Below are 17766 nucleotides of genomic sequence, written 5' to 3'. Positions count from 1 at the left end.
TATTTATTGGCATAAGAATCTTTTTTTCCTTCTGTACTCCAAAATGCAACAATCTCTCTCTCTCTCTCTCTCTCTCTCTCTCTCTCTCTCTCTCTCTCTCTCTATATATATATATATATATATATATATATATATATATTTATATATATATATATATGCATATATATGCATATATGTGTGTGTGTATATTATATATATGTGTATATTTATAATATATATGTGTATATATATGTATATATATAATAACACACACAAACTTCAAAGAATACTATTAAATTATCATTATTATGTACACTTTTTATTTATCAATATTTAAAAATATTTATAATGCTTATATCTATAATCATTAAGAAATTTTTATTTGCATGCTATTTACAATATGTGATGTTGTTTATTCAATTTTAGTTATAAAATAGAAATGAAGAGTATAAATGGTAATAACATTTTGTAGCACAATGGAAAATCATACAATAAATGAAAAAAGAAATTCATTAAAGCGCTCTGGCTTTCGCTCCATTGAAACAATTGGTCGATTAGTTCTTTCTCTTATTATACGATTTTGGAAGGCATGCAGTGTTGCTATGCTGTTCATTTTTCTACTATACTGGTTATATGGAGGAATAATTACAGTTTTTTTACTTAGTGCTGCTTTTGTTGGTGCATTTTATCACTATCAAGATGCTTTATTATATTTTCCTGATCAACCTGAAAACTCAAGAATCTATGTACAATCTCCAAGATACTTAGGAGTGCCCTATGAAAACTTATATATAAAAACACGTGACGGAATAACTTTAAATGCTATATTTTTAAAGCAAAGCGGTAGTAGATTAAATATTGCTCCAACAATTATTATGCTTCATGGAAATGCTGGTAATATTGGCCATAGATTTTCATTAGCTCAACTTTTATATATGTATACTGGTAGCAATATATTCTTACTTGATTATAGAGGCTATGGTAAGAGTGACGGAATGCCTAGTGAAAAAGGTATGTTATCTATTATTTTAATAATTAGTTCTGATTAAAAACTATTATTTTAACTATATTTAATAAACTTAAGTAAACTCTGTTATACTTTAATCAGAGATGCAGAGTTTTATTGATTTTTTGGGACTCCGGACTATGAACTCAAAATTCATGGACTCCTACTTTGAACTCCGGAACATTTTTTTTTTCTTAAATTGAATATGTGGTTTTTATAATCTGGAATTTTTGCATTTGAGAAAATGCTGGAAAAGTGATAGGGTACCATTAAATTTTTCTCATGAACTACCATTAAGCTACCATTGTGCCACACCTGCTTACAGAAAAGTTTTCCCTAGTGGATACTGAGAATTAATGAGAGTAATAGAACTCCAAAGAGAAATTTTATTTGAGAAATTTTTCAGATTTTTTTTTCTCAGATTATTTAAAATTATATAATCATAAAATTATAAAAAGTTTTTAGATTCATTAATTATATGCATAAAGTGACAAGAAAAATAAATTACAATATCTACATCATTAAATAATATTCAAATAAAAACTTGTTTGTTCATAAAAAAATCGTCAATTAGCTCAGATGTAAAGCGACTAGGATGGTCTGAGGTCATGTGCTGTAAGACCGAAAACAGTCGTTCGATACTTGGAATATGGGTAGCTACAAAGCAACTCGGCAAGCATCTTGTAAAACTTCAGGGAACTGCTCCATTGCTTTTAATAAGTTAAGTTTTTAAAAACTCGTCTAGGTTGGAGGAGTTGTCTTTAAACATTAGCAAAATTTCTGGAATTATCTTTTGAGCTGCTCCAAACTCTGTTTCAATTATATCTAGCTGAATCTACATTTGTTCTTCTGAAGAATTCTCTTGTAATTCTTGTTCACACAGCATAAATAAATTTAGTTGTTGCTTTGTGACTGGTAAAACATTATCTTTATTTACTGTATTGAAGTCTGCTACATAAACTGCAAAAGAGTTGCATGATATTTCTTTTTTTGTTTTGTTGATTTCATCATTCTTATTTATATTAGCCAGTTGAATCAGTTTGTAATTAATTTATCTAAAGACCCTCAGCTGCAGCTATCTGTAAAAGTATTTATATGTTTTCGAAAATGAATTTTATAAAGTTAAATAAAAAAACATAAATAAAGTTTTATTTTAAAGTTTTAAAAATAAATCTTGTCTTGAGGTGTCAGCATACAGCTATGTCTAATATTTGCGTAAACTGCTCCAGAAACAGCGAATTTTTGCATTGCCTGCTTTCTCTATTAGTCATTCCTTTTTGGAAATTTTTGGCTAATCAAGGTAAGTTGTAACTTACCTTGATTAGCCTCGCAATCATATTGAACTAGCTAGACCAACGGGTAGCCTGACCTAAAATTGGCATTAGATATGGAGACCAAGGTCTCTAAAGAAGTCAATCCACTTAAAATTGCAGTTTTGACAACTTCTCTTGACAACTTCTCTTAACAACTTCTCTTGCATGACTAATAAGATTTTTTAACCTCTTCAATGCATCATACATACAGTTGTAAAGTGTGGACAACACATATTTGAAGATGTAAAACATTCATGCTACTGGCAACTCCACTTCCCAAGGCTGTTGTCACATTGTCCGCTGTAGAATGACTATCCTCATCAAACTCATCTGTTTCTCAATCGCACTGATGCCGAAGTCGCACACCAATTTTATGTTTACCTAAATAAATTAAATGTGATTTTAATTATTAGTATTTTCAATATTTATTCTTTACATTACCATATCTAAAAGATTTTATTTACATTTTAACAAACATCAAAACAGTTTATTTTCATTTAAAAAGAATTTCAGAGTATATGTTATTCACTGCTGCGTTGTCGTCACTGAGGCCTAAAATATTAGTTTTATTGATTCCAAACTTATCTAAACACTTTTCAATAATTTTTTTAGCGTGTTCTGCCGTTTGTTTCCCCTTTGTATAATGATGCCAAGATTGATTACAACAATTTCATCATTGTTCGAGTTTTGGGCATTTCTACCAAGGTAGTGGTGCATGTGCCTTGTTGTAGAATCAACTTTAAAATAACTTAACATTTTCGTTATATTTAATTTTTGACTTGTCCATGATGCTTTTTAGCATAATCGCTAATTTGAATTCTCATTTTTTCTCTATTCATTTTAAATACAAAATGAAATGCAATTTTTCCGCAAAGCCTTTGAATAGGTTCCCGATCAAACGCTTATAGAAATTGTTTTTAGAGTAATAAATGTTTATTTAAAAATGGCCAAAAAAATAGTTTTTTAGTTTTTAAAATATTATGCAGCTATGACTTTTTGAAATTGAATAATAAATAATAGCGAAAAAATAGTTTGAATCTGGAACGGAAGACCTTCAACCAAAACCAGCTGGTTTAAGGCTTCTAAAACTTGTCTTTTGCTATGTGAAAATTAATTTCTTGTGGTAAAAAACATTGTAATATGGATTGCTGTGAAGTTTGCTTCTTACTAATTTTTTTTAATTTTTTTTGTAACATTATTAGGAGTTCCGGGTGTTTTCTAGATAAGTGTTGTATAAGATTGCTTATGTGAGATTTTGAATTAAATAAAAAATATTTAGGAAAATGCATTAAAATTAAAGTCCTTCCTTAAGAGGCATTGTTGCACAAATTTTTATTTATTTATTCATTGAGGTATTTTTATAACTTTTTTTTAGCTTTGTGACCAAGTCAATAAATTTTTTACAATTTGCCTAGCTCATTAGTTTGACTTCATAGCACAAAATTACAGACAAATTTGATTTTCATCAACTTGTCATCCTATTAATTGACACAATTTTTATGCTTTATGTCCCAAACACGAACCTTGACGAACAAGGACACTGCGCAGAGAAACAAGTTGAGCAAGGTACTATCAGGGATGTGGTGGGGATCAAACTCGGAACCTCTCATTTATGAAGCGAGCGCTTTACCACTACACCACTACTGCAACAACAACAACACCACTACCCGCAACCGCAACAAAAACTTTATTGCATGTTACTGATTTGTTAGTTAAATTTAATACTTTTGCGTATCTAAACCCCTTTTACTTTAATTTTTCATTAGGCTTTATTAAATAAAGAATTCAGCTTTTTGTTAGCAGAGTATATTGAAAATAAATGACATAGTTAGCCATAATAATATATTCCATGACTAACATGTTAGTTAAACTTTATAAGTTTTAGAATCAGCAAATGTTGAATTATGCACATTATTTTTGGCATGTCACATAGTTTAGGTTCTCTATTAAACAATACACACGTTATATAAAACTATGTTATATAAAATGGTGTTATTGCATTTTTTAAGTTTTTTTTATTATCTTAGAAGCATTTGTGATGTGATATTTTTGCGTACTGGCATTTATCCATCCACAATTTTAAAACATGATTTTAAAAATATCTGCATTGTAGGAAATTCCGATACTCAATCTGGCAAAATGAACAAAATTGGTAAGGAAAGAGATGAACTTTCTGGTTAACTGGTTTTTTCCTGTGTTTTTTTTTTTAAGCACATTGATAACTCAAAAAAAAAAGGAGTCCTGAAGTCCCAAAGTTTTTATGAATGAAGACTTTAGGCTAAAATAGGGGCTCCAGACTCTGACTGGCAGTCTGCAGTCAGGGCTCTGCAGCCCTGATTTTAATCAATAACATGTATTTTAAAGGTTTTTGATTGAATTATATGATAATATAATAGATTATTATACATGACTCATATGTGTAATAGGTGGGTTTATGCATGATAGGGCCATGTGTAATAGTTGGATGCATACATGATAGGGTCAGTTTAAAAAATTTTATTAAAAGTTTGTCATTAATTAATTAAGATACCAGATCTTTTTAAAAATAAAACCTTACACAGTTTTTAAACAAGACTTTGTTATACTTTTTATCAGTTGTAACAAGATGACAATTTTTCTGATAGGTTGTGTATATAGCAACAAGTAAAAGACATTAAAAATGTTGTCATTCATAAATTCATTTTTTCAATTCATTTTTCATCATATTTGATATTATTGTGACAAATATTTTAGCTGCTTCTACAGAAATATAAAATTTTATTATTTTAAAATAATTTAAACTTTTCTTTAAAATATTTTTTTCTTTATACCTTTGATTTTTTACCGTTTTTTTAATTTTCTTTAATTTAAAGTTACATGAAATTTAATGTTCTACTACTTTATATTAATTTTCAATTTAATTCTAAACATTAAAGCGTTTTTAACAAAAATGTTTTAAAAAGAGTTTTCAGTTTTAATTTTGATTAGCAATTTTTTTTTGTTGCTAAAATTTGATAAAATGTTATGAGTTTTTAATAAGCATTAAAAAAAAAAAAAGTTATGATAAATATTTAAACAACTTAAATGAACAGAAATAAACATGGAGGACAATAGTTAAATGTCAGCAAAAAATTTTGTTTTTTGAAGAAAAAGTATTTTGTTACTCGATTTATTTTTAAATTAGGTAATTATATTAAACACTGTGGTGTACATCATTTTAAGTGTGTAAAGTTTTGTATGTTGTAGAAAAAATGCTTAAAATGAGAAAACATTCAAGTCAATTTTGTAGTTTTGACCACTAATTAGAGTCGGAAGTTACTAGAAGAGAAAAGATGAAGTTTAAAGATCAAGATAACAGTTAACAGACGACTTGAAAGATTGCAAGTTATGTGAATCAGGAAAGAAAATAAAGGAAGCAAATTCCAAAGAACTGATGTTCGAGGAAAAAAACTAGATAAATAAGAGTATTTAGAACACTTAGGAACTGTCACAGAAAAAGGATGAGACTTACTTGAATGATGTGTAACATGAGAATGAATTTTAGTAGATGGCACAAGAGGCGCTAGCTTTTTAGAGCAATACCCATTATAGTATTTGTAGAAAAGAGAAAGAGAAGCAACATTATGACGATGTGATAATGCTTGGAGGTTAGCTGCAAGAGCAGGTCCAACTATGTTTACAATGCGTTTTGCACCTTGTCTAAGAGAAAGGACATCATTAGAAGATCCACCCCAGATATGGCAACAATATTCCATACAGGGCCGGATTTGAGATTTATAGAGATAAAGAATAGAATCTGGAGTAAGAAAGTATTGAGCACAATAAAGAGATGCAACCTTAGCAGATGCTAATTTTGCAACGGATTTGATATATGGTTTCCTATAAAGATCATAAGTTAATCCTAAAAGATGAAGAGTAGATCGGAGTTAATCTTAGAAGATAAAGGGTAGATTACATATCGAGTACATTACCGTTCATAAATATAAGAAGATCTAAATTATTGCAATAACGATTGGCTGAAAAAAATTGAGTTTTATCTAGATTAAAGTTCACTAGCCACTATGAGCGTCATGCTGTAGCAGAAGTGAGATCCTTTGCAAGCTCAAATGCCCCCTCCAAGCCATTATGAGTGTTGGCTTCTTATCATAAAAAGATTAAATAATAGTATCATCAGCGAACAATGCCACCTTAGATGATCGAATATCTGGAAGACTGTTAACGTAAATTAAAAAGAGTATAGGGCCAAGGATTGAACTTTAAGGAACACCTGAAGTTACAGGATATGAAGAAGAGTGCTGTCCATCCAGGACAACTTTTGTACTAAGATTGAAAAGGAAGAACTCAATAATCTTAATGATGTTACCAGATACACCATAAGAAGAAAGCTTATGGACAAGACCAGCATGCCAAACTTTATCAAAAGCTTTTGAAATGTCAAGAGCAATGGCCTTACCCTCTCCACCTTTTTCTAATGTACAATAAAACCAATAGGTTATTACTGTTAGCAAATCAGCTGTCAACGAATCAGATCGCTCTCCTGAATTTTTGATAATAGGGATAACAGACTCCGCTTTCCAGCCGGCTGGAAAACAAGACACTGATAAACACTTGTTGAAAAGTTTTAAAAGTATAGACAATAGCTCTGGAGGACACTTCTGCAAGACTACAACAGGCATGTTGTCTGGACTGCAAGCTCTAGAAGAGTCTAAGCAGGAAATCACTTTAGATACAGAAGCTGGAGTGATACAAATGTCAAGCAATGGATCAACCTGTTTTTTGGCAATATCAGGTAGAACACAACTAGTGGAATCAAGAGATGATATTGATGAAAAGTTCTTAGCAAACAGTTCAGCTTCCTCTTTTGGTGAGGTGACAAAGTCTGAACTATACAAGAGAGGGGGAATAACAGATTTGCCCTTATTATTGATACTATTAAAGATTCTCCAGAAGTCACGAGAACCTAATTTTTGTGATGAAATATGAGATTTTATGACCTGAGAATAGCAAGATAAGGCGTTAGTCAAAACCTTTTTCAATGGTTTCTAGCAGTAGTAAACAGACTTCTGTTTTCTGGAGAATTATTTTGTTGATAGATATGTAAGTAACGGTTTCGATTGGAAATTGCAGTAGCACAATGTGAGGAAAACCTTGGAGAAGAGTGAGGCTTGACCCGGATTCGTCAAGAGAGAATAAAAGATTCTATGCCAGGCTGAATCCACGAAGTTATGTAAGAAGCACATTTATGGATAGGAAGACAAAAGTTTTCTATCTGAGGGATATCACAAAGAAAATCACAATAAGAGTCCCAGTCAGCTTTGTGGTAGTTGTAAGAGGTACGATGATAGGGGGATTCAGATGATGAAGCAGAATGAGATAATAGTTTTAGAGAGATCAGACTGTGATCAGAAGCACTTAAGGGTGAATGTGGAGAAACTGAGCAATGACTAGGATAAGAAACAAGACATAGGTTGAGTAGAGAAGGTAAATGATTCGGGTTGTCTTGAAAGCAAGTTGGAAAGTTGACTATTTGGTTTAGAGATTGAGAAAGGCAAATGTTGTTTGCCATTTCAGTGTGATGAGCATTAAAGTCACCAACAACAACGATATTGGCTGAAAATTAATGAGAAAGGGCTTGATCAATTTGATCAGAAATAACATTGAAAAGAGTGCAGTCTTGAGATGAAGGAGAGCAATATAGAACAAAAAGAAAAGCGATAGAATGAAGTGGTGTTAAACGAAAGTACATAAAAGAATAGTCTGTAGATTCAAATCTAGTTTCCTAACAACTGGGTGAATTCTTACAAATGTAAATGCCCAGACCAAGCATGTAACTGTTGGAGTCTTTACGAATTAAAGGAAGATAATCATCAACACTAAGATTGCAAGATGAGACAGCTGAACTCAAATTAATCTCACAAAGAGCAAGTAGGTCTGGTGAACTTTGCAAAAGATAAGACTCAACAGGAGAAAAGTTACTTCGAAGGCCACGAATATTAGTGAATGATAGGTTTAGAGAGCTTGGTGATAATGATGATTTTTTGTGTTTTATATTTATCAGTACTTTTGTCATTTTTAAAATTGTTAAAGAACTTGACTCAAAGCACAGATAGTACTTAGTACACTATTTAATAGTCCAAGCAATTGCCTCATTACTATTAATAAACCCTAAGTTGTATCAAAGGGCTTAAAATGTGGCCTCAGCAATGCACACCAAAAGTACGAATAGGGACACCATCCATGTGCAACATGGCACTGTTAGTACTCTGATATTTTTCAGTTGTTGATGGAATCAGCCTCTCTGAGAGCTACCACAGAGTTCAGGAAACCAGACTACCAGGCGGCCTCAGATCCATAAAACTGAGTTTTAGAGCTGTACCCTCATTAGGAGATAATAGAATGAGTTGCCTAGTCATAAAAACACAAGCAAAACCCATGTATTGAGTTAAGAAGATTTAGCATTCAACATCCTAAACTGGAAACAATATATTAAAAATATATCTGCGCTAGCCTAATAGATGAAGAAGGCAGCAGGACATGATGCAGGTTATACTGGGTTACATGTTACCAGTAGCAGAATAACCTGACCTGACAGTACACTGGTTTTATCAGATAGCATCGTGCACAAGCATTTATCTGGAAGTTCATGCCTCCTTTCTTACCAATGTTGCTAGTTGGGCTTGAGCCGATGTCGAACCAGGAACCTCTTGGTTCTGAGCCAGAACTCTAACCGTTGTGCCACGTTTATATAAGAGTATAATATGTTTATACAACAGTAGAATATGTTTGTATAACAGTAGAATATATTTATATATCAGTAAAATATGTTTGTATAACAGTAGAATATATTTATATATCAGTAAAATATGTTTGTATAACAGTAGAATATAGCTATTATACTGTTATTTGAACTAATAATAACACTTTAACTAACTTAGATTTTTGACAAACTAAATATATTGAAATGTTATTGTAAAAGTTTTTTTACAAAATATTGAGGGCATGCGCAAACAGAAGACATTTTTAGTTTCCCAGTTTTGTAACTTCCCATTGTATTACGGTTTAAAAATCAATTTTTTTTTTATCCTGCACTAATTCATAATAAAAGAAAAATTTTTTACATCTTTTTTCAACTTTATAATTTATTTTTTTGAAACATCTTTACTTTCAACAAGGTTGGAAGCAACCACTATTTGAGTTGGAAGTTACTGGAAGAGTAAAGATGAAGTGTATAAAGAAAGATAATGATTAACAGACGATCCTAAAGATTTCAAATATATGAATCAGGAAAGTTTTTGGAGTACTTAGGAACAAAAATTAATTTTAGTAGATGGCACAAGAGACGCTAACTCTTTAGAGCAGTACCCTTTATATTATTTTCAGAAAAGAGAAAGAGGGGCAACATTACAATGATGTGATAATGGTTAAAGTTTAACTGCAAGAGCAGGTCCAACTATGTTTACAATTTTTTTTGCACTGTCTAAAAGAGAAAGGACATCATTCGAAGATTCACTCCAGATATGGCAACAGTAAACAAATAAGTATAACAAATGCTATTGAAGTATAAAAACTATTGGTAACATTCACTTTTTACTACTTTCAGGTAAAGCACATGCCGATATATATGCCATTAGGTTTTTCACTTAAATTGAGCACTTATTTTATCAAAAAATATGCGCTCTTATTTACAACAACAAAGTAATGACAAATATAAAAAAACAATTTACAAATACTCTAAAACGATTTTCTTTTAATGTGTTGTAATTATTAAGATCTTATTTGTTAAAGGAGCTTAAAAACTATTGCCATTTTAAAAGTATTTTAAAAGTATTTGCATTGTAATTAAATTTTGTTTTAACTGCGCTAAAAATTATGTAAACTAGTTTAACAAAATTTATTAGTAGAATCTAAATTCAGTATTTAAAAAAGGTTATATTTCCTTATAATTAATTTATTAAAACCATCTTATACTTAACGTAATCTTTTGTTTGTTTATCACAATTTATTTATTTTATTATTAAATTTTATATTTAATTTAAAGTCTTTTGAAATTAAAATTAAAAAAACAAAAAAACAATTTGTTTCTTTAAAAATTCTCAGTTGCGGTTAAATGCTTTTTTTTATGACCTAATATTTTCTGAATTAATGTCACATAAAGGAATAAAAGATAATTTAAATATTCCAAAAAAATAAAGTTTTTGTCTAACTGAATGCTTTTGGCGTTTACATTTTACAGAAGAGTTTTCGTTTAACTGAATGCTTTCGACATTTGCGATAAAAGTGAGCTGCATAACGCTTCTTAACAAAGCCCTTAGTTCTATAACTTTATCTCTAAATCCTTAAATAAAATTTGTAAAAAAAAATAAAAAATTGTATTTTTGTTTTACAATAAAACTTTTTAGTTTTTATTTAGGAAGTATTTTTTTAAATACATTTAAATGCTTATACAATTTTCTTATGTTCTAATTAAAATAGAAAATGCGGAGAACAAACTTTGACATTTGGTTGTCTGGTACCGTTGCGGGACCACAAGTGTACACCTCTGTCTAATGTGAGCAGTGACGGATCCAGAATTTTTTGTGTTTGATATAGCTAACTTCCAAACATGGAGCAAACTCTAAACATTTGTATGTTTATACTTTTGTCAAATAATGATGCTTTGCAAAAAATTGTGGTGATTGGGGGCTGGGAACAAAAAAGCCCTTTAACTTCATCCCCCACCCCAAATATGAGAGGCAACAAGTTGATAAAATATTTTTTGTACTATTCTCAACTAAACTTATATTCATCAATAAATTTTAAGTTTCATAGTACTATCTCTCAGCATTTAAAAAATGTCCATATATAATTTGCAACCCCCTCAAACTGAGGGGGTTAACAAAAAAAGCTAAACTGTAAAGCTCAACTGTCTTCTGATTTTTATGTAAGTTTTATACATTTTATAGAATTTCACATATAAGGTCAATGTCCTCTTTTTTTTGTTGGAAACTGCAGTATGTAAGCTAATTAAAATTAAGATTTCTACAGCATTCTTTTACATTAGTATGTTAGTCACCTTATTGCATATTCTGTATCTTATTTATTTTTGTCTAAACGTTGTGAACATTATTTTTAGTTATATTTATAATTGTTTTTCATTTTGTCTGGTCACTTTGACTATCACTTTGACATTATTTTTTTTCTTCTATTGAAATAATGTGTTTAATAATGATTAGCTTCAAGAACCAACTAATAAAAATTATTAGTAAATAATAATGAACAAATTTAATAAGTAATTAATAATAATTTAGTACTGCACTTAAGTTTTTGTCTTGAATTTAGTACTGCACTTAAGTTTTTGTCTTGAATTTAGTATTGCACTTCAGTTTTTGTCTTGAATTTAGTATTGCACTTCAGTTTTTGTCTTGAATTTAGTACTGCACTTAAGTTTTTGTCTTGAATTTAGTATTGCACTTCAGTTTTTGTCTTGAATTTAGTATTGCACTTCAGTTTTTGTCTTGAATTTAGTACTGCACTTCAGTTTTTGTCTTGAATTTAGTATTGCATTTCAGTTTTTGTATTAAATTTAGTACCAAACCTCAAATTTTGTTTTGGTTAAAATAATATATTACATACTAACAAAATTTGTATTCAAAAATATACTTTTTTTTTTAACACTAAAAAAGGCATCTTAATTAAAAGTTCGTTAGCTTGATTACCTTTAAATATGGAATAAAAAATATAAATTCATCATAAGCACACATAAAAAACAAAGTGCACTGTTGTAATTGCAAATATTACTTACAAATTTAACTTACAAATGTCATTGAAAGTTTTATTATTTATTAATACCATTTCTTAATATGTTTTGTATTAAAAAAAATCAAGTAATTAGTATATTGAGACATTTTTTTATTATATATTTGATATTATATTATTTTTTATATTATATATTGATAGAGACATATTATTAAATATTTGGTATTATTTATTTATAGAGACATATTATTAAACATTTGATATTATACATTGATTGAAGTAAAAATTTTAAATAATTGATGCCCAATTTGAGGTGCAAAAAGTATTTGTTTAAGTATAAAAAGTAGAGAAGATGTGTGAAAGTTGTTTTTGTTTACTTTCAAAATAGCATATCAATTTAACAGTTGGTTATGATGACCTAAAAGTATCTGAGGTCAGCAATTTTTTGCCAACCTTGTTTCTATGTTGTTATGGTAAATCCTTAGTGCTGAAAATGCTGTACTGTTTAAAAACAGTTTAAAATTGAAAGGAAGTTGATGGATTTTTTCAAATATATATATTGTTTATTTATTTATGTATATGCTAATTAAGTAAATAAAAGCAACTTTCAGACATCATTTCTGTTTATTTATTTTTAAACATAAAGATCTTTTGCATCTCAAATTGTGCATCAATCATTTGATATTATTACTTTAATCAATATACAGGATTTGAATTAGATGCTATAGCTGCAATTGAGTATCTTCTCTCTCATTCTGATATTGATCATAACAAACTTGTATTGTATGGATCATCACTTGGTGGTGCAGTCACATTTGCTGTAGCTTTTTATAAAAAATACATGAACTTACTTTTTGCAATTATTGTTGAAAATACATTTACAAGTATACCTGATATGGCACGTCACTTGTTTATACTAGTGAACAAGTTACCATCTTGGTGTTACAAAAATAAGGTAATTAACAATTTCAACAAATTATTTTAAAAAGTTTTCTTTTGTATATTATTCACCATAATTAATGTTTTTAGTTTCCTTCAATAGACAGAGTTGCTGTTATAACTACTCCAACATTATTTCTTTCTGGACTTGCAGATCAACTTGTTCCTCCAAAGCAGATGGTGCAGCTTTATAATGTAAGTTTACTTATTATAGTGTTGTTTTTAAAGCTAATTTAATTAACATATTAATACTAAATTATATTTTATTTCAAATATTTTTTTGAAATCTTCGGTTTTGATTACATATAAAACAGAGATATAAAATGAGATTTAGTAATTTAAAAGTAATGGCCCTCAGAGTTAGTTTATAATTTTTGCAACAATTTATTACAATGATAAACATATTGATAACAACAACATAGTTCGTTCTCAATCCTGTTAATCATTAAAAATGGATATGATTAGAAATATAGTAAAGTTTGGCTTGATTTATAACTGATAAGAAGAAATAAAAGCTTCTGTGTCTGCCAGAACTCAGGAGATCATGTAGGAGATGCAATTTTCAGCAGAGAGACAAAAGACTGGTGACAGATGCAATTTTCAGCAGAGAGACAAAAGACTGATAACAGATGCAATTTTCAGCAGACAGACTAAAGACTGATGACAGATGCAATTTTTAGCAGACAGACAAAAGACTGAGGACAAAGAAAGTTATTAAAATTGAAGTACTTTAAATTTCATATAAAAGAAAATCAAATTAGTTATTATTATTATTTTTTTTGTTGTAAATTGTAAGTTATTTTTTTTAAATGACACAATTCTAATTGTTTATTATTTTCTTTGCAGTCATCTGGAGCTTGTTTGAAGAGAATTGAGAGGTTTGATGCAGGCTCGCATAATGATACATGGCAGTGCAATGGATATATGGATTCTATTAACAATTTTTTAAATGAGGTAAACAATTTTGTTGCTATTGCTGTTGAATTTTTTTTTTTTTTTTTTGTACTGTCAACATTTATAATGTTGTATAATCAATTAATTTAGTTGAATTTTATAGGATTGTTGTCATGACAATAGTTTAAAATATTTATTTGTTGAGATAGATGAATAATCCCAAAAAGTATTGAAAAATTGTACAAATAAAATGCAAGTATTATAAACTGAAGATATCAAATGTAAAGATATGAAGTAATCATCATACTTAACCTCCTTATTTATTAACATATTTTTTATCTGACAGGAAAAGAGGCTGAAAATGCATTTGAAAAAGAGGCTGAAACTTTTTGTTTAATTTCTTTTATTCACAATTTTCTTTGAGCCAAACAATGAGTGTAACTATGTGAATATCCATTCATAAAAGTTCCAGTAATTGTAATGATTTCAAACAAAATGGAATACAATCAATACCTGATAACTTGAACTAGGGCCTACTTAAATTACATGATCTGGTTTGTTGCATTTTCCGTAAAAAATTAGGAGACCAGTTTTTTTATGGCTTATGTATAAAAGCTTGAGTTCTTAATAAGGTTAAGAGTCGTGTTTGTACTATAAATGATTTATTCTTATTTTATTAAAATAGTTAAATAATAGTTAGATTTTCTATGAGATTTTCTATTTTATATAGTTGCTTTATGTTTTGCTGGATTTTTTGCTAACTGATTGCCTGCTTCCGTTTATTCCAATAACACAGAATATTGAATATAATAGGCTTTCAGACAGCTATATCAACATATATCAAAACTAGCCTTAAAAGCTACTAAAAATAACCTTACATGTTGCTAAAACTACCACACAACTCTCTATTGGAAAAATTTTTTAAGGTTTGTGAGTTTGTATTTATTATAATTGCAATTATTAGGAATAGAACAGATTTTTCTTAGGAATGTTTACACTGCAAAACAATGTTTTGCAATGTAAGTACTCCATTATGCTGCATGTTTCAAACATGCAGCCAAGATATATCAGGCTGTTACTGAAATATCAGGCCAACAGTAGGCCAAGAAATATTGACCAACAGTAGGCCAAGAAATATCAGGCCAACAGTAGGCCAAGAAATATCAGACCAACTGTTTTTGAGTCGATAGGTGTTAATAAAATTTTTAATTTTTCCTTATAAAGGATATTTCTTTATCTGAATGGTTTCACTGTGGTGAAAATTAAAAATTAAAATGTTGTTGTATGTTGGAAAAACTATTCACAAAAATTGTGTATAAAGTGATTGCTTCAAAAATTTATTCTTTTGTTGTGAAATCCTCACCTGTTTGCATAACAGGTTTATGTTTGAAAAAAGAAATCGATGAGTGTATTACCTCAATGCACCAATCTGAATTTGAAAATCATAAAGCATATATTGGAGATGGAAAACTATTTATTTATCATCCAGTTCATAAAAAGAGTATTTAAAACATACTTATTATTTGATATACTCCTTTTTATTAAAAATATTTTTTAAAAAATGTAAGAAACAGATTAAGTTGAAGTTATTTCTGGTTATGTCGCAGGGAATATATTTCATAAAGTTTATTAAAAGATCAATTACTAAACAGGAACTAAAAATAAAGCAAGAAAAATTAATTTTCAGCACATTAAGTCAGCACTTAATTATAAAGTATTCAATTTTCTTGAAAGAACAAACAAAAATATTGCCAATGTACTTGTACATTGGCAATATTTGACGAAACAATCTGCAGCTGCAGTATTGAGTTATTTTCCTGCAGTATTGAGTTATTTTCTCAATACTGCATAACTCAATACTGCAGCTGCAGTATTGAGTTATGCAGTATTGAGAAAGAAATAATGCAGCACAATTTTTATCATTGTTATATGAGTTATTTATCATACTTAATTCAAAGCAGAAAATCAATTCATACAATCAAAATAGCAGTGCTGCTGTGAATGATGATAACAAACCCATACTTTATAGAGAAATTATTTAAAATTATTTAAAAACTTGACTGTATTGAAATTTGATCAAAATGTAAATACTTTACATTAACCAAACAAACTTCTTATGCTCTAATTACAACACTATAAGCTATCTCTTATAAATGATTTCCTTGAAGAAAACCATACATTTTTCTTACTTCTAGTTTACAAAGTGATTTAGTAAGTATAGTTAATTGACCAGTTGAAGACTTTTTGTGAGTCTTTTAGAAATATACAATAGTGAAAAGATTTTGGCAGCAGTCTGCTCTATAATATTTTTTGACAAGCAAATATTTATCAGACATTTGATAATCCTTGAAAAAAATTATGCAAAATAATGCTTAGTTGTCTGTATAAATACTAGTGTAAGCTTTCTAAAGGTAGCATAGATATATATACTATAGCAAGTTACATTGGTAAAAAAAAAAAAAATTAGATGTTAAACTTATGATAATTGCTATTTTATGCAGAGGAGAAACTATATATCCAATTCCATATCTGTCTGATTAAAAATTTGCATAACAAATTTTAAAAATTTGTTATATTTGTTGATTTTGTTGATTTTACAAGTGAAAATCACTAATTTCGTATTGTTAATGTTTTTATAATAATTTGCAAAAAGGTATTACTTATTCAATAAGGGAAGATCAATTGAATCAAGTGAGTTCAAAAAAAGACTGAATAAATATTCAGAGTAAAAAAATTCTTTATTCAATTTCAATTAATAAATACAAAACTAAAGATCTTTGATTTTATTTTCAATGAAGAGTTTTAGGCAATCTTAACAATATGTAATTTTATTTTTAGTATTATGTTGATACATAGCTATCTGAAAGCCTCAGTATTCTGTGTTATTGAAATAAACTGAAGTCTGCAATCAGTTAGCAAAAAATCCAGCACAAAATAATGTAAGTACTTAAAGAAAATCTGACTATTATTTTACCATTTTAATAAATATAAAACATTTATAGCGTAAACACTACTCTTAACCATAACAAGAATTCAAAATTTTAGACATAAGCTGTCATTAAACTGGCCTCCTAATTTTTTAAGGAAAATGCAACATATCAGGTTGTGTAATTTAAGTAGGCCTTGCTTGAACCTCCAAGGGGCCAACCAACAATTGTTGTTTGAAAAAAAAATTTAATTATGCAGCAACTGCTACATTTGAAAAAAAAAAATTTTTTTAGTATACTTTAGTTTATAGTGTATTAACTTCTTGTTAAAATTTTAATTATGCAGCAACTGCTACATTTTAAAAAAAAATATTTTTTAGTGTACTTTAGTTTGTAGTCTATTAACTTCATCTTAAATTACTCATTAAAATAAATAATTACTCATTAAGTGACTAATTGTTCATTATAGACCTTAACAGATTGGTAATAATAATTGTTGTTGGTGACTTTATGCTCAACACACTGAATGGCTCGGCTCTAGTGTCAGTGACTCTGCAGGTATTAAAGCCCACAACTTTTACCTTGCTCAATCTCTAACTCAAATAGTCAACTTTCCAACTCACTTTCCAGACAACCTGAATCAGATTGTCTTCGCTCTTAGGTGCTTCTGATCACAGTTTGATCTCTCTAAAACTATTATCTCATTCTTCTTCATCATCGGAATCCCCCTATCATTGTACCTCTTACAACTACCTTAAAGCTGACTTGGACTCTTTTCGTGATTTTCTTCGTGATGGCCCTTGGATAGAAATCTTTCATCCTCCTATTGACAAATGTGCTTCTAACATAACTTCGTGGATTCAGGCTGGCATGGAATCTTTTATTCCCAATTGATGATTCCAGATCAAGCCTCACTCTTCTCCATGGTTTTCCTCACATTGTGCTGCTGCAATGCCAATCCAAACCATAACTTCCATATCTATCAGCAAAACCA

The 17766-nt window shown here is 29.1% G+C and overlaps 1 protein-coding gene across 2 annotated transcripts in view; it reads left to right on the top strand.

The window, feature by feature from the left end:
• LOC100206649 (protein ABHD13) overlaps nt 1-17766 on the top strand; it is a 37783-nt gene that overhangs the window by 8888 nt on the left and 11129 nt on the right. Inside the window, exons 2-6 of one of the 2 annotated variants that reach the window (XR_010638170.1) lie at nt 406-990; nt 12720-12967; nt 13042-13146; nt 13798-13905; nt 16684-16784. Coding sequence is in view for 1 of the 2 variants with exons in the window: in XM_065796016.1 (XP_065652088.1) it covers nt 432-990; nt 12720-12967; nt 13042-13146; nt 13798-13905 (1020 nt within the window). In the remaining variant the exon portion in view is untranslated. The remainder of the gene's footprint in view (nt 1-405; nt 991-12719; nt 12968-13041; nt 13147-13797; nt 13906-16683; nt 16785-17766) is intronic. The other variant, XM_065796016.1, reaches the window with a different exon arrangement.

This window comes from Hydra vulgaris, chromosome 04 (genome assembly GCF_038396675.1).
Source record: "Hydra vulgaris chromosome 04, alternate assembly HydraT2T_AEP".
In the NCBI taxonomy this organism is placed as follows: domain Eukaryota; kingdom Metazoa; phylum Cnidaria; class Hydrozoa; order Anthoathecata; family Hydridae; genus Hydra; species Hydra vulgaris.
The sequence above is the reverse complement of the archived record's forward strand: the minus strand, read 5'-3'. Positions and strand labels throughout refer to the sequence as shown.